Below are 21592 nucleotides of genomic sequence, written 5' to 3' on the forward strand. Positions count from 1 at the left end.
ATATGTGCGTGTGTGTTTATATGTGTTTGTGTGTGTATATAGAGAGAGATCACACACATTACCGGCAAACTGCAGCTCAAGATTGCGAGAGAGGCTCAAGGACGTCTTACTCTTAGATACACCTGTGGTGCTTTTCGGGCACCTTAATAAAAAGGAAAAGGTGACTAGTGGTTTAAAAGCCAAGCCTTGAACGTGAGGAAACACAGATTGTGCAAATGGATTCCAATAATAATAATAATAATGGCAATTTGGCTGTCACAATCATAAGTTTGTGTTAGACATTTGGGAGCGGGAATTTTTGGAGTAGTGTGTGGTGTGTCCAGGGGAAAATGGGTTGATAAAGTTGTGGGTTATGTGTGCGCAGCCATTTCAACTCATACAGCTAGCATTTTGTTTGATGCTGGGTCTCTAAGGTGGTGGCTGGCATCCTTGCCTGACCCCTTGCAGGTCTATATCTTCAGGCTGCCATTTTTCAGATCTTTTTTCATACTTCCCATCTCACCCCTTACGCGGATGCCTTTTGATTTTTTATATTTTTGGAGCATCTAGTTGTTTAAAGTACACGGTCAGTTCTGTGAACTACTTCTTCACAAAGTCCATTTTCACTTATGGAATTCTATTTTCAGATGTGGAGTGGGCATAATACTAGCTTAGGTCAAATTCATGTAGTTTGGGAGATGACTAGGTAACTGTGGAAGAAACGTGCACATATGGTGTAGGAGCAGCAGCTGACTGAGTGTGTGCAGATTTGTTGAACTGGAGACCTTCTGCAATGTGCAACTTCTGATATCTCCTAAAATTTATACAAGGTGTACTTATAGGGACAACCCCCCCATCCTGTAAACAATGCGTAATAAGAAGAATATTGCTGAAAACACTTAAGATTAAACCCTAAAAACAATAAAGAAACCTTATATGAAAAGAAACCTTATATGAAAAAGAAAATATATTAACAATTGCAGCACCTAATCAGAGTAATCACTGATGTTCATATCCTTGCAGGGGGTCCACTTCAGCTATTAGCGCCTCCTGACTCTTTAGCTCTTTGCTGTCACTGCCTGTTCACCTGTCCTCTCTGAACATGCAAGCAGTGACTAGAGCAAGGTGATGGAGCAGCATCTTTCACTTGCTTGGTCATCCCCCATTTAGTAGTTGTATAGATTGAGTGCAGAGGGAAAGCGTAAGTAATTGGAGCGTGAGGAGAAAGTTGGCCCACTGAAATCATCTTGCCCAAGCCTTTTCAGCAGGGGGGGCGAGCCACTGTCCCTCAGACCTTGTGGGAGGCCGGACTATATTTTGGGGAAAAAATATGAACAAATTCCTATGCCCCACAAATAACCCAGAGATGCATTTTAAATAAAAGGACACATTCTACTCATGTAAAAACACGCTGATTCCCGGACCGTCCGCAGGCCGGATTTAGAAGGCGATTGGGCGGATCCAGCCCCTGGGCCTTAGTTTGCCTACCCATGCCCAAGAGGGTCTCAAAACCTGGAGCTGGCACAGGTGTGGGTGCCTGATTGCAAAGAGCATTGCCATTGTGATGGTTTTTTGAACTGGTTATTTCTAGTTACTTACGGTAATTTTAAAAATAGATTTGTAATGTCCTCCTAATTTAGCTTTTGTCCCCAAACCATTTAAGTACCCTGCAATACAACACTGCACAATAGTAATATTATAATAATAATAAATAGCAAGTTTACTCTGGAGTAAATTCCGAGTTCAATGATTTTAGGATTGCAGCATTAACTTGAAAGCCCTTAGAGGACAAAATTATTAACATTAAAAAATAACAACCCATCCAACTGCTGTAAGCCTTGCAAACAAGCTTCCAGCTCAGCTCGTAGCCATTAACCAGACAGGGCAAAAATTAGATATAATATGAGCATCTTCCAACTTTTCCAAACAGCATATCTTTCCTTTGGGGCTATAGCTATAAAGACCTAGCACTTAGCATCCAAGGTTCTAATCTCCCTTAATGGTGGAATATGAAGCAGAGCCATAGTTGATTAATATGAGAGGCTTTCTAAAGTTTGTGGGTTCCAGTCTGTGAAAATTTAAATGATTCCAATTAGCAAGGATTGGAAATACCTGTATCACACATTATGACCTTCTATAAAGGAAATTGGTTGATTTCTGTGGCATGGTTTCGGTTGTAGTGTTTGAAAGTTTGTGAACCAGATTGTGACCAGTTGCTATTTATGGAATTTTCTGCACAGAAGTCTTTGTGTATTAAATTTGTGCTCAAATAAGTAACAGAATTCAAGGGAAGGACTTTTGTGTTTGGTGTTGAAAGTTCTAGTACAGTAGGTTCCATTATATCATTGAAGTGTTATAAAAATGCATCTCCAGTTCCCATGCATGCTATGAGTTAGGGTGTTTCAGTGGACATAATGTTAGACATGAGACTTGTAGCCTGACATGAGACTTGTAAGCTTACTGGAAGTCCTGAGTTCAGCAGGGCTTCCACGTAACTGTGTGTATAGTATGACAACCATGAATTCCAAATTCCTCTGCAGCAAATGACTTGATGGCATACACAGTACATTTGTCTTTTAAAAAATCACTTGCTCTTAAGCTATGTGAAAAATATTTTAATTGCAGTTGAATCTTTTAAACCAGCTGTTTGATTACATTGTGTTCTCAGTATGGTTCATATTTTTTAAAATAGGCTTGCATCCCATGCCTAACTTTTTTGTTCCCCTGAAACTGCTTTAGCTAAAAACTTCATTACTAATTGTAATGGGTTGCATCTTGAATGACTGCAGTTCACTTAAAAGCACATATACCTAAGAATTTCAGGCAGGTCAGTGAAATGAGATTGATATGAATCTATCGAGCTATGAGTCAAAACATAGTTTTTTTTCTAATAAAGACGTCAGTGCAAGACTTCTGCTTTTTTCTAGAACAGTTTGTGGTAAATATGCGGTAATGGTGACGTGGTGTCCAAGTTACTGATAACTTCTTTGAAAAAGAAAAAAGTAGTCTTATACATAGTTTTACCAACATTTGCTTCAACTTCTGTATGACAGGTGCTTCTAAAGCTATGTGAAGCTGTTGCTTAGATAGTGTTTCAGTATGAGTCTACAGTTAGTTCAGGGTCTGAATGTGATACACACCTGAAAAGTTAATTTAAAAGATGGGGCACTTAAACCAAAATTGCAGTGATCTGCTCTAAATAGTTGAGAGATTCTTTTGGAACTCTTCCCAATCTGCTAGGAATTGCCATCCTAAATAACGCTCCAGTTTACAGATACCAGGAACCACACTGTTCTCTCTTAACTGTAGATCATTTATGAATGAATGAAATAGCACCCCTGGTTATTGCCTATAATCTCCTAAATAGATAGTGATCAATTATAAGATCTTGTCTTATCCCATGACTCACACATTATTGACAAGAAAAGGAAGGCCTTTCAGACCTGGCAAAGAGATAGAAACTGTGCCACTAAGAAAAAGAAACCTATGCCAATGCTAAGGCTGAGGTTCAAAGAAGAACCAGAGAAGTAAAGAACACCTGTTGGATAAAAAAATAAAGCTCAAGAGATCCAGCACTTAGCCAACACTCATGATGCACAGAGTTTCTTTAAAGCCACAAAGACCATCTATGGGCCAATAAATCATGGCATATGCCCCCATGCTCAACAGACAGTACCATACTTTTAAAAGATAAAGAAACTATGGGATTGCACTGGAAAGAACATTACTAGCATCTCCTTAACTGCAAGTCCCTTGTAGCTGCTGAGGTCCTCTCACAAATTCTGCAAAAACAAATTAGCGATGAGCTTGCAGTATCTCCAAATCTGGGAGAGTTGTGTACAGCTGTCAACCAAATGAAAAACAACGAAGCCAGCGGACCTGATGGGATATCTGCCGAAATCATCAAAGTGGGTGGATTTGAACTTACATAACAATTTCACAAGCTCATTGAAAAAATATGGGAGAGAGAGGAAATCCTAACAGACTTTAGGGATGCCAAAATTATCAACCTTTTTAAAAATGATGATCGAGCGGATTGCGAAAACTATCGAGGCATCTCTTTATTAGCTGCGGCCTGCGAGTGCTCCAATTGGAGAACAACCTTAACCAAAGGTGTCATGGACTTTGAAGATGCTTGAACTCAGGACAAAAGGGAGAAGCGTGCTAAGAGGAAGGCACGTTTGGCAAACCCTGATAATCAACTCCTGCCCGGAAACCTATGTCCCCACTGTGGAAGGACATGCGGATCCAGAATTGGCCTCCACAGTCACGGACTCACTGTTAAAACCATGTTTATGGAAGACAATCTTACTCGGCTACGAGTGATTGCCAAAGAAGATCCCATGACTAGTACAATTCCTTAGAAGTGTTTTAATGAGGAGCTTCTTGAAAAAGCAACCACCCAGTTAGTAGTCTACCTGGTGTTGTAAAAGCCATGATGGCTCTTCCTTGGCAAGGAAGACAATTCTAGTCTTAATAAGGTTTTCCACTGATTTACCTAAGACAACTAACTTAAGGCTAACCAATCTCTAATTAAGTGTAATATTTAATTAGGAGAAAAAGAATAAAGCAATCTTAATGGGGTTTCAATTCAAGCAAATTAATAGATTTATCTGGAAATATTTTTATTGGAAATGGGAGGCACTAAAGTGAATGCACTGAAAATGGTTAACATTGATTTTAACGTGAATCATAGAAACAGCTATGCATTAGATATCTATATATTTCTGACGTGTATTCTTCTGCAAAATTAATTACAACTTTTCAGTTGCCCAGTTACTATTGTAACCCATTTATCATATCATTCGTTTTAGGAAGCAATATAGCATTAAAATTATACTTACGTTTCCCCTTCATTTTGTTCTATATTGCTGTGCCTTCGCCACATCCTGGATCATCTGCTTTGTTTTTAAGCCGTTGGTGTTGGATACATCATGTAGTGTGTTTTAGTGGAAATTAATAATTTTAGCACTTGAATGTCATACTGTTTATATGTTGCATGATAGGATCTAAAAATATTTGAATTCTGTGTAATAAATATGTAACCACACACAGAAAGAAAGAAAGAAAGAAAGAAAGAAAGAAAGGGTAAGATCAAACCTAGCACTCTGGAGCAGAGCTGGGGGGGGGGGGAGCGTGGAATAGGTAAGAGAGGAAAGAAGTTCCATTGCCCAGTTTTCTGTCGTACAAGCAGGTGGACATCATTGCATGTTTCCCAAAAGGTAGCCAACTAAATCAGAGTAGACCCATTGAAACCAGTGGAATTCAATTAGTAATGTCCTTTGATTTCAGTGGGTCTACTCTGAGCATGACAAAATTGGATTCAACCATAAAGGTTTATTTTTGGACATCAAAACTGCTAAAAGTTTTTTTTAACAAGCCAAGAGAATGAGAACTGGTAGTTTACTTGGACTGTGTGACACTTGTATTTAAATAAATGTTGTTTTGACAGGTGGAAATCAGTAACGAGTGTTGGAGAAACCTCATGCATTAACTATGTCCAGGAGGAAGTCGGAGAGCAAAAGTCCTCCAGGCTTGTTGTCTACATCTCTTCAGACACAAATAAAAATGGATAATTTTTACAGTTTCTATGAAGTTGAATCCAAAGAGTTGGGAAGGTAAGAAACTATTATGTTTTTTTGGATTTTACTTTGTGTCCAAGACTGATCTGTGATAATACAAATACAAACTTTAATAATTTGATTCATTAACCTAAGTTTTTCCGTATAATGTATAGAGCAACTTTTGAAGTCTAGTTTTCTCTCCTATCTTGCCCTAATCCAGAGCAAACCACTGCCGTGCTGGCTTGCAACCAGAACATTCACTTTCCAATACCTTCTGTACCTGAAATTGAAGTGTCAGTGACCCATCCTTTTGTAAAGCTCTACATCTGCTTTGCTAATAGCCTGCACGCAGGGGCCTGGTGGAAAAGCAGTTCATGGAATGCTTCAGTATGAAGCAAGGGAACTGAATGTTAAAGCCAGTATCAGGATTACACCTAAGAAACTTGTCTCCTGATATGGAGCCACATGGCCACAATTTTTTCTCTGGTGGACAGTGATGACCATAAATATGTTTCTGCGGACCACTTGTCTCTGGTTGCATAACGTGAGAGACTCATCCATGAATTGCAGAGAATTTGAAAGTGGGGAAAAAACACTTCATTCTGTGTGGGAAAAGTCAGAACCTTTCAGGTTCTTTGTCATGTGTAAAAAATGGGGAGGGATCAGCCCCTCATTTTGTGTTTGGTGTTGCCAACTTTTGGAAGCAGCAGGAGAGATGATAACAACTTCCAAGTGTCCCCAAAGCCATCATGAAGTAAGAAATTAGCCACTCCTGACTTCTAGGACTTCTTTGCTTGTTAAAGGGTGGCTGTTGGGGAAGGGAGTAGGGCAATTGATAACTATCAGTATTGGTGGGCTACTGTCCTAGACTTTAAAACTACTAGTACTACTTGATTTTTCTTTCTGTAAGGATGCCCAAATCAGTTTAAAACTGGAACTAAAAAAAAAAGTAACACAAGTGCAATTATGCTCCCACATTACAGGATTTTCTGTCCTTCATTATTGCCAGGCAAAGTGGGAAAGAAAGAGGTTGGAGAAAATGAAATTAGTATTGCAGGAATACAGTGTTAGAAATTAGCTAGGCGCCAGGCACATTTTGCGACTGATGCGGGCCCAGTTGCGACCACGTGGAGAACTCTGGATGCCAGATTGGCAACTGGGGAAAGCAAAATGTCACTTAGCGAAGGAACGGAAATATTTTCTTTGAAGCTTGAATTTGTTTTATTCTGGATTGTTTGATTTGACGTTTTAATGTGTAGTAAACTGCTTTGAGTTTTGTTCTTTAAAATATAAAGTGCTATAGAAATGAAATGAAATCATCATCCCATTGAAAGAAATGGCGCCTAGACATTCCATTGTGGCAACCACAACCTAGGTTAAAGGTGTGATTTGGCGATTAACTTTTATATCTGAATTTCTAACACTGCAAATAATTCTACAGATTCTTCTACACAAAAACATTGAGTGCATAAGATTCTCTTTGCTTATTGGGAGAGTAATTCTCTTTGTGAGAAATAACTTGACAGCTTTGAAGTAAATGTCATCTAAAATAGATGGCAGCCATTGCAGAGGCTCTAGAATTGTGTGTGCTAAAGTTCTTAAAACTCTTAATTCACCTTCCTATTTCAAGACATACTACATACTACATACTATTTTTGTCTTTGCTGATCAGTTAATGCACATTAGTAGCTTGTTTGAGCTTTATACTTGTGAACTAACGACGACTCCTTTACCTAATTTGTGAATCTCTGACATTATTGAAACACAGTGTGTTCTTTCCCTGTAGCATTTTTAATATGAAAGGTAGATGGAGCAAAATTAGTCCAATCCAGTGCTTAGTGAGGCAGACTTTAATTTCAAGAAGTAAAATTTTGAAAATTGAAGTACTTGAGCTTAATTAAGAGTTTGTGTGGAGAAAATCTAAGTAGTTGTGGCAGTTAATCTAACACTGAGTGGCTAAGTTGATGTCACTGAATGCTCATGAATGTTCCAGTTGTTCATGGAACAAAGTTATCAATATGTTTGCAGTTCAACTTTTGTGAAGACACAGAAGGTTGTTGATCTGGCTGACTTTGAAACATCATTCAGGCACTAGATATGGGGTAGTTCTCTGAGGCAAGATGAAAACTGGCAATAGGTTTTAGGCGATAGGAAATTTTAATGAGCCTGGTCAAGCAGAGTGGCAATAAGGAAGAGGAAATATGGGTGGGATGAATTTCACAGTTTTAATTGAGTCACTAATTCATTATCTTTGAATATAAGCTCATGGCTTTGTTCTCTTCATTGGAATATTTTCTGTTCTTGAATTTTTATTGGTGTATTATTGGGTTGGATTTGAAGCTTTCTGACTAGAACTATTTCCCTGCATCTCTTGAAAGTTCTTCTCTATTCACACAAGGTTCCATTGTCTGATCTTTGATTATGCCATCTGTGCCATTGCCAATACTACTGAGAAGGGTCTTTGACCCTCTGGAAAAGCTTTTAGGGGTGGAGAGTTGGGAGTAGGGGGCAGTTCTACTTTAGCAGCTTTTGGATCCAATTCATTGTATGTCTTGTGCTCACATTTGGAACATATATTATATAATTGCTTAGTGTTAATAATTTGACTTTGTTATTGAGCAAATAGTGGCTTCAATCTAGGAATGTAAGGCAGCAATTTCCCCTCTGACCTGTATTTGTTGCAATCAACACTTTTTCTGTTCCACTGCAGTTCGGTCCTACCAAATACATTATTTGTTTCACTGTCCACTTTTTAACATAAGTTAATGCAGCTTACATAACTGTAACGTATATTCATTTCAATGCAAAGGAAACATCAGAACAATGAAAAAAAACCCTCGTAATTAATTACATATCATTTGCGGACTTCAAGAAACAACAACAATTTCAATGAATGCTAATCATATTTGCTTGACTGATTTCCATTCTTGACTACAGATGAATATGCGAACTGCAACAATTTTTGCCTTCTTTTCCTTTATTGTCAAATTTGTCCAACTTCCCTCATGTCTGTGGCCTCCATCCACTCACTTTTTTGCCATTGTGCATGTGCCTCAGAAACGTTTCTGGTAAAACTGAAAATAAAATCAAAAATTTCCAGAAACCACATCACTGTTAGTGAGCCAAACTAAAATTTGTTAATCCTCCTCCATAGTCCTTCCATTTCTTGATTTTCCTCTACTGCAGTTTCATGTGTAAGATGTCCACACATCATGTATGTATGCTCTCAGCTGTGGGACTCAGATGTGTGCATCTTCCATATGCATGTGGCTGGAAGCTCAAATTGATTGGTTTTAAAACAAGTTTGTGTTTCTGTTATGTATAGTCTTTGTCATGCCTAAAGAGTGGAGAAATAAGATATAGATGAGGGCAAAGATTTGGTGGGTGGGCATTAGATTAAAGGGTGACAGGCCACAAAGAGAGAATACACGAGGCAGAAAAGTGATTAGCTCATACCTTTTGAACAGCTATGAAAAGAGTTGAAAGTTTTGAGTCTCCAGATACCAAGATCAGTCTTTTGGTCAAATGTGTGGCAGTTCTCTAAAAAGCACCCTGAAGAAAGATAAACATTTTGTTGTTCTCATGAAACTGAAGTAATTCCTCCTTTTGTAGAATGCTAGTCAGCTTCCTCATAGTAATTTTGCATCATGTTGGGTGAGGCAATAATAATTGCTTGATGTATATTCAGGCTTTATTGTGTTACAGAATTTGGCTGACTCACTTTCAGCAATGCAGTTTCATTTGTAGGAAAGTCGTCAAAACACCCTGAAATTACAGGTGAAATTTCTAATACTGTATATATTTCTTGCGGGTCAGTTTTTAATGTTTGCATTTCACTGGAGAATTCAAATACTAATTTAGGAATGAGGCACCCTGTTGTCTTGTTGTATTTCATTATTAATTACTAGATAAATTGTTTCCTTAACTGCTTTATACTGGGGGTCCTATGGGAGTTGCTCAATTTCTTTTTTTAAAGGAAGCAAAACAGCTTTCTGCCAGGTTCTAAGAGTTGCACATCATTTTAAGTGTGGGCAGATGAGTGTTAACTAATCTCTAAAGATCTTAGATGAATCTTTCTACTTTGAAGGGCCTTGAAAGAAGTTATGTTTCACTCCTGCGTCCCCCCACCATGATAGTAACATATTTTAGACTCTTAAATATTTTGTTTCTAGTAGCTGCAGAATTTCCAAATGAAAATGCACACTTAAAGCTGCCTACCTCTGAGAGTCTTTTTTAAAAAGTAGCTGCTTGATATTCATTCCCATATTTACAGTTAGTGAAAGCTTGTAATGTTCTTGGTCACTGGCCTCCAAATCTGGACATTTTCCTGAAGTTGCTTACAAGCCCTTGATTTAAAAAGTTGTTAATAAGAAAGGGCTCAGAACAGGGACATTTTCAAAGTATATTTTTATGTGATGTCATAAAAAATGATTGAAACAAAATTAAATTAAAAAATTAAAAAATTCATTCCAGTAGCACCTTAGAGTCCAATAACTAACTTAGTTGGTCTCTAAAGTGATACTGGAAGTATTTATTTATTTTGTTTTGACTATGGCAGACCAACATGGCTATCTACCTGTAAATAAAAAAAACAATGTTCACATGCCTGGAAAAATGGTTGAAGAGAAGTTCTGAAAATTTTACTTTAGAATAAAAAGCATTTTATGCATATCCAGTACAGTGGTACCTCAGGTTACATACGCTTCAGGTTACATACGCTTCAGGTTACAGACTCCGCTAACCCAGAAATAGTGCTTCAGGTTAAGAACTTTGCTTCAGGATGAGAACAGAAATAGTTGTCCGACGGCACGGCAGCAGCAGGAGGCCTCATTAGCTAAAGTGGTGCTTCAGGTTAAGAACAGTTTCAGGTTAAGTACGGACCTCCGGAACGAATTAAGTACTTAACCCGAGGTACCACTGTACACGTTTTACTTCTGTAACTTCAAGCACTTTAAAGACCTGATTCTGTTCTTCGTTTTATATTAAACCTTTCACTTATTGTATTTCTGGGCACTCATGTAAACATTAACACTAAAATCATAATCCTGGTTTTCAGGCATTCCTAACTTGGCCAAGGGAACACATTTTTCTTTACTTCCTAAAAGGTCAGCTTCATTTTTAAGCAGTATGTGGTTTTCTTCTAAAAACACAATCTTACCAACATACATTTTTGGTTCTAAAGTTAAACAGTTGGTAAGAGATGAGATTTACATGACTTGTTTCTTGCTAGCAATTGAGAATGGGCTTTTGTGTGGAGGCTTTAGGCTGTACTTTGTTTTACCATGAACACATTGTTTTAATTTGACTAGCTCTTTAATTTCCCTGTGCCTCAGTTTATCTGTCCAGTTATTCCTGATGTTAAATGTTCTCATTCACACACAACTCTTTCAAAACCTTTACACTGGCTATGAGTGCCCAGCAGCAGACATTTTAGATCTTCTCCACCTTCAAAATGTGAGCTGTGTTTTTTCTCTGCACTTCCTCTTCTTCTCTATTGGAAGGAAAGAAAAAACAAAAACAAAACACTTTTTAAAAATTGATGCAATCTACCTTATACCAAGTCACAAGTCACAACCCACCCTTTGAAAGCCAGGAATGTAGTAACTTCTCTCAAATTCAAAGTACTTGATTTGGCCCAAACTCAGCTCAGCAGCATAGCCGGTGTGTTGTCGCAGTACTGTGGCACCTTAAGGTTAAAACTTTACACTTTGTTAAGAGGAGACATTATCCCCGCAAATTGAAAATCTGAGCATATGCTTAAGCAAAATGTGTTTTAAAACATCCTTTTAAAAACCTGAAACCAGTTTCTGAAGGAGTTCTTGCCCCCCCAAAAAACCCCAAACAACCTCTTAAACTCTTCTAAGAAGAAGCATTTCAGAGATCTTTAAAAAACAGAACCATGTTCTTACCTGCACTGTGTATTAAAAACACTTGCCAGCACTGTGGTGGAGTGAAGCTTTTTAAAATGCATTTCAACACTTTAAATGGCCTTTTATCCTAGGATCTTAAATACAGAAGTATCTTTTATGTGCAGGTAACTTACAACTTACGCACATTTAACTTGGGCGCATTCAGCTTTATGTTCTTTGCAAAAAAATACTAAAAATTTAAGTGAAGGTGGAAAGGGGGGAGGTATTGGGGAGAAATGTGTCTTGACTATGCACAATTTTGGTTTATGCATTAACCCTGAAATATAACCCCTGCATAAAATGAGAGTCACCTGTACCTGGTAAATTGCATTTGCAGAGTATTTCCAATCTTTGATATGACAGTTGTAAGCATCTTAATACATTTTTAGTGCAAGTTTTGTCTTAAGTTCTTAACTAAGAATATTTGATTAAAAATCCCTGTAATGTAGTGATCTCCTAATTGGTGCTGGGTATCCAAGTATATTTATCTTGGAGGTTGAAGGCTGCAAACTTGCATGTAGTAAGGCTGCTTAAATTCCATTTACATCAGGCAACCTGACTTCATACAGATTTGTGGCCTTAAAAAGAGTTGGCCCTTCTTCCTCACACTCAAAATAATGAAACTCAAATTTTGCATATAGACTGATATGTACAAGAGGAACTTTCCTTACATAATAATGGTCTGCTGCTGGGATTCAAGTTTGCAAAGGTTTGGAGTGAAGCTGGATAAAGGAAATGCAGTGTTGCATGAGAAATCAGGGTACAGATAATTGTAGCTATGGTAGAGGTAGGGTCAGGAGATGCTCCAGCCACTGAAGCCTTATCTCTGGATTGCAGAAAACTTTGCCCAGAGCTCTATTTTTGCTTTTCAAGTCTTCAGTAGGTCTAGATAATGATAAGACTGCAAAAACCATGACTGCAAAAAATACACACATTCTTGTTTGCAGTAAGCTAAAGCTATGATGTTGACATTACTTTTAAAATATTTCCATTTTCTTGTGTCTCTTCGGCAGCTCTGATACTTCACAAATACTTTTGTCCTTTTACAGAGGAAAATTTGCTGTGGTGAGAAAATGTATTGCAAAATCTACAGGCCAGGAATATGCAGCTAAGTTTCTGAAGAAGAGAAGAAGAGGCCAAGACTGCAAAGCAGAGATCCTGCATGAAATTGCTGTTCTAGAATTAACAAAGCTGAGTCCCCGTGTGGTAAATCTCCATGAAGTCTATGAAACAACAAATGAAATCATTCTGGTATTGGAATAGTAAGTATGCTTTGTGCCAGTATGTTTGATAATAGATCTATTGATTTTGTCATTGTTTGCATAAGTTCACCAAACATAACCAGAAAGGTAACATTAGAGAATACGTACAGTGTACTTTCTGTTGTGTTTGGCTCTTCTAGGTTTTGGATCTTAATCCTTTGTTAAAACGAACCTTCTATCAGTGGCACTATTATCATTGACCTTCTATATTATGTTTTCTGTTGTAGGCATGGTAGATCTCTGGGTTCTTTCCAACTGAGGCATACTCAGCGTGGACTCATTGTAATTGGTGCACTTAAGTTAGTCACAACTATGAAGAAAATGCAGTATTAAAAATAAAAACAATATAAGAAACCACAAAAGGGGCAGGGGGGTAAAAATATTCATGTTTATTGTAACATTGGATTTGTATTGTTAAAATATTCTTTTAAAAACCGATGTGTGTGTGTGTGTGTGTTTTATAACTGACTTAGACCCACTGAAATCAGTTTAGCTGTCCTCATTTCCACTTTGTTGGATACAACCAACTGGCTTTTTAAGCTTTCAGGGGAAACTTAAATAAAATAGAACTTAATCTGCAGTGCAAGCATGGTCCTTCTGTAGGTTGATTCTTAGCACTGTACCTTGTAGAATGGCTAAGGATAGAATAGCTGCCTGTTCCCTAGGTGATTCTTGAGTTGCCCATTTCTGTCAGATGGTTCTTATTGATATATTTACATTTGAATTGTATATCGCACAACCAATTAAGAAATATCCCAATAATTTTTTCCTGAGCTATTTTCTTGTTCTCCCATGTACTTCAACTGCTGTAAGAAGATAGTGCAAGACTGTTTAACAGTGATCAGACTTGTTTTGTGTGATAAATACATTATTCCAATGATCAAAACTCCCTTTGTTCCAGGAACATTTTGCGACAGGGAATTTCATTAGCTCAAGCAGTTTCAGAATTCTGGGCACAGTACTACGCTTAAGATTTCAGATTGAAACTGCAGAGTGGAAGGAGAGGAGGACCTTTTTCTGCCTCCCGACCTCCTTAAGAATATTAGGGGGGTGGGCAGGGGAAGGACTAGACCATGTGAAAATGAACATAATATTTTTGCTGCAGTTCATTCATTTTCAGCTTTGTATTGTTATTAAAAAGTGTGCCTAGACATTCCGTTGTTGTGCCCATAACCTTGGTTTAAGATGCCATTTAGCTCCTAGCTTTCACATCTCAGTTTCTAACACAGCATTCTTCTACACAAACAAATAATTCAGTTTTCTCCCCCTCCCTGCAATTGTCCTAAATCACACACACCAGTATCTATTTGCAAGGGATATTGATGCACCATCCATTTCTTTATACCTGAGATGACTATATACAACTATTTATACCAGTAGTGATATAAATTATTTGGGATAGTCATTACTTTTTTTGCTTACCAAAGCTGCTGCTCCTATCTCCACTTGCTAGTACCTACGTCCACAACTGTATTCCAAATGCTGTCTCGGGCCTATAAAGAGCCCTGCATTATTAGGGCTCAGAATAACAAGATACGACATGGGTATTGTAGTACACTTTTTGGTATAAACAAGCTCTTTCTTAATTAAATGTTCATGTAGGATTGATTGCATTATCATACTGGATACAATGTATCTGTGGTTATTTTTTTGGCACTGCCCTTCCTTTATGAGACATTAATGTATCATGTAGTCTATTAAACAGTCTTTATATAAACTTACTGATTAGTTAACTCAATTTTTATTTCTTCATTGTTCAATCAAGCTTTTTATATTAGTAATCTTAATGTGCAGATTTCAGCAGAATACATTTGAGCTTTAGATTAATTTAAAATAATGGAATGTTATGAAATATCAGCTTCAACAAGTTTCAAAATGAGAGTCAGTTGCAAGTTGCTGTCCTCAGAGATCCAAAGAACCAGGGTTTTTTTTATTATCAAGGTAACTGTCATCTTTGCACTTCTTATTAATGTCAGCTTGACCGGTTCTCTGACAATGTTGCATTCTTGTTATTCAACTGTTCAGCGTTGGCACTTCTCAACATTCCCACTTAAGTGTAATTTCCATTTTTGCAGCACTTAATAAGTACAGCATTAACTCTGTGTCAGATTTGTTTGAGATAAATCTGTTGTAACTATAGTTTCATGGTAGCTAAAACTTTTAGTGTCTTGTCGTTGTGTGCTGTTTGCTATTTTTTAAACCAAACATTAATTTAAAAAAATCATAACCTTTGTTAAATATAATAGATGCTTTTGTGTAAATGCTGGGATTATATCTAATTTGCCAGTGAGGCTATAGAAGATTTATTGTGAGAGGGTCTTCAACTGAAAAAGGACACCATCTGAAAGAAATGACAGCTTAGACATTGAGAGTGCTAGATAGTGTCAGTGGACATTTGTTGAGTTGCTTTCTGCCACAGAGGAAGGCAACATTCCTGAATCACTGTTGCTAGATAGGCCAGTGGCTGCTGAATATGGATGCATGTTCATAAGGACCAACAGCAACTTCAGAATATGCAGCTTAACTTCTTTGAGTTACATAGAAACCTTGCTGTCCTAGTAGACCACTGCAAAACTTGTAACTGTAGTCATCTGAAATGTCGTTATCCTAGATTACTATGTACAGGGCAACTTGATGAAGCTTTGAGGCATCCTTCCAAAGTCCGTTGGGATATGGAGTAACTCCTGTGCAGCAGAACTCTCCTCTTGATTTACCTTAGCACGTTTTCTTGCATAGAAGTTATAATCTGGTAATATTTTCTTTTGATCAGGATGGGAAATAGATGTGGAAGAAGTATTTGGGCCGCTAATAGCTTGTGTTGCTGGTGTTTTTGAAAATAGGCCCATCAATCCAACAACAAAAAAGGAAAAGAAATCGTTCTTTTGGTGTAGAGGCTTCTGCAAATATATTACTGTTTTAAAATTGAACAGCTTTGGAGTAGTTTGCTGGTGACATGGAGGGTAGTTTATGCCTGTATACAATGAGTGATGGTGGTGAAGAGACAGCCTTCAGCTGTTGGAGTTGTATCCATGCAAGAGCAGCCTCATCATTGCTGTTCTTTGACCATGACGAGAGCTGTGTAAATGGAGGTGAACTGTTGTCTATCCTCTTATATGGATTGGTCAAGTAACAGTCACAGAAGAAACCAAAATTATGCTTTGTGCTCAAGCTTGCTTGAAGTATAATTTGATACCAAATTTACAAGAGGAGGTTGCTAGTGTGGGTGAGCAGGCATGTGTGGAAAGGCATCCTCTCCAAGGTTTGAGTGCATGTGATTACTTGCTCCAGCACAGGGAGCTACAGTTGGATCAAGAAATTACAAAAGCAAACTGTGTGTGTGTTCACACAAGGGGATCGTGGGTTGCAGTGGAAGACATGCCAGAGCAGCGGCTTGTGTTTCGGGCATACATTTTGTTTTCATCTTGCTTTTGTTTTCATCTTGCTTCCAAAAGTCATTCAGTCTCTCTCTCTCTCTCTCTCTCTCTCTCTCTCTCTCTCTCTCTCTGTGTGTGTGTGTGTGTGTGTGAGAGAGAGAGAGAGAGAGAGAGAGAGAGAAATATAACTTAATATGATTGCTTCAGGGAAGGTATGTAACTGGAGTGCCAAAATCAAAATGCATTCCAGAAAAAAAAAGCAACAGCTACATTTTTAGCATTTCTTGAAAGGTTGTGGTGAATGAGTATTATATAGTAGTTGAAAACTACTTTTTTTAGAAACTTAGGTAAAAAGTAGTCCAGGACAAAGTGTTTTGAGTCCCTCTTAAGGGGCTGTTCCTAGAAAGTTCACAGAAAATAAAGCTGTCTTAATGTTGAGCAACATAGACTGTTTTCAGGATTGTTGATTGTTTTTCTAGTTGGTTTAAAAGACTTCTTGGATACTTTAGAAAAAAATATCCATTTCCTTTGCTGTCAGTAACATGCTGTGCTGAGATTTAAGTTTCCACTAAAACCTTTTTCTTTGTTTTCTGGTGTCTGCTGGTGTTCTAGAAATAGATGCCATTTCACTGACCTCACAAATAATGAAGCTTGCAAATGATTTTGCCTTCTACATCACATCCTCACGGCTTCTTTTTGACTATCCCTACAAAAGTTCATGTTGGAGCAACAGAAAATCCCAAGCTTGAGCATTTTACTTTCCCCTCCATCTCTACAATTGTCATTTCAGTCCAATTAAATATGAACCTGTACCAAACTCTTTGAAACAATAAGGCAGTAGAACTGGAGTTTACTTTCTGACTGAAACTGACCTCTGTGATGAGGTCATTTAGAGAGTAAGATGCTTAAAACTGAGTGTGTTTGTTTATATTTTTTTAGTGCTGCTGGAGGAGAAATCTTTAATTTATGTCTCCCTGACCTAGAAGAAGCAATAGATGAAACAGATATTGTTAGACTTATACGACAAATACTTGAGGGCATTTGTCATCTGCATCAGAACAACATTGTCCATCTTGATTTAAAGGTAACTATAATGTATTTCTTTCTGCACTTTTGTTTATGTTCTAGGATATAAATTCATAAATATATTGATCTGTATCTTGATAACTCCTTAACATTTCAAATTGGCCTTTTAGGCTTTTATAAAAATGCTTTGATTTTTTGGTAAGAAACTACTGGCCTAAATTGGTGATATGCCAATTTCAGTAGGATTAGTTTAAAACTATGAATTAATCTTAAATTTATATCCTTAATATATGGTGAATTATGCAAGCACTGAACATTTTTTGTTTCTTTGTTGTAGCCCCAGAATATTTTATTGAGTAGTGTATGTCCCCTTGGCGATATAAAAATTGTTGATTTTGGCATGTCTCGGAAGATTGGCAATTGCATTGAACTACGGGAAATTGTTGGGACTCCCGAGTATCAAGGTATGTCACTGTGCACACATGCTCTTTGAATGCTTCTATGTATTTTCTCATATGGTAGAACTACTCAACATTAGAGAGGTACCTGCAGTTTTGATATTTTATCACCTGCTGAAAATGTTTTTAGAGAATTAATTTGATTCATGATTTTACAATGTTTTAATGATTTTCTTGAATGCCAGCCTTTACATTTTTTTTATGAGGCAGTGGTTTATGAATAATCTTACAAATAAAACAAAACGGCCATTGGGTAATCAGCCCCTGACACAGGACTAGTAAAAATAATGGAGTCATTGCTGTTCTACATATAAGCCGTAGAGGAAATTTCCTCTTCAGTTTTCTCTCAATCACTGGTTAGGAAACATGAATTGTCTCAAGTTGAAAAGTATAACTTTAAAGAAATAAATATATACTGGTCTCCAGAATATAAATGGGTTACTTTGAGATTAGTGTATGTACCTTGTACCAACTTCAACAAAAGGATGGCTTGATTGTGCCGCTTCACTCCTGCATTGCTCTGCATCTATAACTAAACAAACTTGCAAGGACTGTGTGGACCATTCCGTAGATGTTGAAGAGGACGCTCTTTTTTCAATCATACAAACCTATAATTTTAAAATGATGCCCAAATAGAAAATAAGATAATTTTCATGAGTATACTAGAACACAATTGCTGTACTTCATGGTACTCTTCCTTTCCCCTCTGTCCAGCACCAGAAGTCTTAAATTATGAACCTATTACTCCAGCAACAGATATATGGTAAGATCACTTCTTTTGAAGTTAAAACAACTGTAAAGACTATCTAGTTCTTATATATTAGCTACTATATCGTTTCAGTTTAAATTTCTGGAAACTGCTTTTCACATAATGCCTTTGTTGGCCCTTCATTTGTTATTTGTGACTATAGGGCACAAGTTATAGTCATGGTGACCTAAAGCAGGGATTTCCATATGTTGCTCATGAGCCCCAATGCCAGGGCCCCTCTCCTTGCCCTCTGCCTCTGTACAAACTTTGAAATATGCCTCCCATTCATCTGGTTGAATCCCCATCCCTTCTTAATGCAAGCCACATAAGAGGAGGCAGCAGTCTATAGTGGATATGCTTGTGATGAACAGAAAGGTGAGAAGTGTGTGAAAAAGAAGCAGCATGTGGTGGTGGTGGAGCAAGGACATTTGGCTTCTTTTTGAGATGATGGCCAAAGGATAGGGGCATTCCTGTCCAGCAGCCAGCACCTAGGACATAGCTGTCAACTTACAGATTTGAAAATAAGGGACCAGCAGCCTTGGAAATAAGGGATCAGCAGCCAAAATAAGGGACCTGCAGCCTCACCTGTTCCAGGCACTCCAGTCTTCCTGTCCTCCTGCAGTCTGGCCAAACTCATGCTGGTAGCTTCGAGAACACTGTCCAACCAACTGTGTAACCAGAGGTTCAACTGAATAGAATCTGAATCACATGCACCACAAGGCCTATACAGCCTCAACTTAAGATGGCTCCCCGGCCTGGCTTTGCACTGCAAAGTTTGCAGCAGCACGTGCAACAAAATGGCGTCCAACATTCAAAAAAACCCTCAGCTTGCATTAACTATCCACACACAAGGCATGCAAGCTCCACCCCCCCCAGCCGTTCTTAGGCTTCTTATTGGGTGGGCAACACAGCCAAGCAACACAGTTGGAGCCTCCCTCCTCCCTGGCCGGCAGGGAGGGAGGAAGAGGAGCTGCTTCCTTTGAAATTTAAGGGACATCATTTAAGGGACATCCATCAATAAGGGACAGCAGCGGGACATGGTGCTGGAATAAGGGACTGTCCCTACAAATAAGGGACACTTGACAGCTATGACCTAGGAGCGGGGCCACCTGGCTCCCTCCCCCCCCCCCTGATGCCCCTATAGGAAGGGGATGGAAATCTCTTCTGGAATTCTTTACCCAAAAGCCCTATGGAAGGGGATAGAGCACCCAAAAAACAGTGAGGTACAGGCTTTCCCTTTCTCTCTCCCCCCCCCAAGTATTTAATATTCTGTGTGAAGGAATAAGCACCAGGTGAGGGCACATTTCTGATTCTACTGTATAGGCTCAATCCTCTTGGTAGATTTAACTTATCCAATAATCAGCTGCGTTTATACCACACCCTTTCATTCTGATGGTGGTTTGAGGATATGCCTTGTAAAATCCATGAAGATCTGTGACTTAGATCTATGGGTTTCTTTGTCCCAGGGTAGTGCTGGTAAGTGCTTGATTGACGTTTACAGTGTAAGGCATGGATCCTTATGATTTTTGCAAGTTATCCCCTCATGGTTCTAGTTACAGGTAGGCAGCCGTGTTGGTCTGCCACAGTCGAAACAAAATAAAAAAATTCCTTCCAGTAGCACCTTAGAGACCAACTAAGTTTGTTATTGGTATGAGCTTTCGTGTGCATGCACACTTCTTCAGATAGTACTCATGGTGGTACTGAAAAGTCCTGGATCTGCAATTTTTACAATTAAGGCTATGGAGACAGATGTGACTTGCAGTTTGACGGTGGCCTGGGGAAAATCTTGTATAAAAATCATGCAAAAATAAGAGGATGCGTTTTTAATTGCACTTATGTTCTTTTTCTATGCCCTGTGGTGGCCATTTTGTCACTTGTTGCCACAGCACTTTTTCAGAATTCTACAACTAACAGCCCAAAAAGTAAATTGGCTGTTAGTTGAGGTGAATATGAAAAGGAGCAAGTGATTAATAGCAAACCTGGGATCAGACAAGGTTTCCTGTTACACCTTTATTTTCAGAATGTATAAGGCTTCAGTGGAAAGGGTCTTATAACTTTTTATTGCTTATATATTGTTGACCTTAGATGACCAAGCACCATTTATGATTTAATGGACTACCAGCCTTGGCTTCATAAGCTAAGGAAGTAATTAGATTTTGTTTGTTTCTTTTTTAAACATATCCTGTGGTGGTGTTCGTCTTTGCTTTCACTGCTTTCCAGCATGTGCCAGAAATAGAATCTGTTTGCCAATGTTTGCTGTTTTTATTTCAGTTTCTGATTATCTCATTACCACTGTTACAGTTACGCAAACTTCTGAATTCTTAACCCTGTGCCCACTGGCTTCATTTTTTGTTAAACTGAAAATCTGTTGATCCATTAAATGTGCAGCCTGATCTAGAGTTTTGGATGTTCATATTGGAGCTCTAAGCAAATATAAGTGCCCAGTTCATTTGTATGGCATGCCCTAAACACTGTGCTGAAAGGTAAAGTCTTCTCACTGAGAGAGTATCATCCATTTGATATCTATCATAGTGCAAGAAGTGCAATGAAATGTTTATGAGCTTGTCTCCATTTGGGTCTCCTGGGAATTGGATTGTGGCATTAGCACAATGTATGCCTGCCAGGATTTGTAGAGTCCTTGTGGAGAGAATCTTTCTGCTTATATTTTGATAACAAGCAGGTTGCTTGCCAGTGTCCTGTTGTTAAATATTTTGATTGATATGTTGGTGACAAGTATAGTTGTAAAAATAGGCAAATACTTTGCCTTCTGCCCTTCTGTGTTGAAAATGGAACAGTTCAGTGTGTAAGAAGTACACTTGTTCTGTGTCATGAAACTAAGCTGATTATATGAATGCCTCTAGTTTACCTGTAATGACTTTCTACAAATTTTGATTTATAGATATATAGATAACTGAAAAGTTAAAAAGAAAAATCTGGCTTGGTATGTGTAATTACAAATATTTTAATATTAAATGCATAACTTCTCTAATTTCAGGAGTTTGGGTGTCATCTCTTATATGCTGCTTACACACGAATCTCCTTTTGTGGGAGCCGACAAACAAGAAACGTACCTCAATATTTCTCAAGTAAATGTGGATTATTCAGAAGAAACATTTGCTTCAATTTCACCATTGGCCAGAGACTTCATTCAAATGCTACTTGTTAAAAATCCTGAGTAAGTAGATGATTTGGAGCAGGGCAGAGGAAGAAAACTTAAGCGGAATCTCTGTAACATAAATATAGTGGCAAGGGGCTTAGTCATATGAAAAGGC

At 38.1% G+C, this 21592-nt stretch overlaps 1 protein-coding gene across 2 annotated transcripts in view; it reads left to right on the forward strand.

Annotated features, from left to right (window-relative positions):
• STK17B (serine/threonine kinase 17b) overlaps positions 1-21592 on the forward strand; it is a 110225-nt gene that overhangs the window by 81307 nt on the left and 7326 nt on the right. For both annotated transcript variants that reach the window (XR_014557955.1, XM_083712967.1), the window contains 6 exons: positions 5432-5597; positions 12502-12714; positions 17028-17172; positions 17452-17578; positions 18287-18335; positions 21316-21495. Coding sequence is in view for 1 of the 2 variants with exons in the window: in XM_083712967.1 (XP_083569093.1) it covers positions 5476-5597; positions 12502-12714; positions 17028-17172; positions 17452-17578; positions 18287-18335; positions 21316-21495 (836 nt within the window). In the remaining variant the exon portion in view is untranslated. The remainder of the gene's footprint in view (positions 1-5431; positions 5598-12501; positions 12715-17027; positions 17173-17451; positions 17579-18286; positions 18336-21315; positions 21496-21592) is intronic.

This window comes from Podarcis gaigeae (genome assembly GCF_964106915.1).
Source record: "Podarcis gaigeae genome assembly, chromosome: 1".
Classification (NCBI taxonomy): Eukaryota; Metazoa; Chordata; class Lepidosauria; order Squamata; family Lacertidae; genus Podarcis; species Podarcis gaigeae.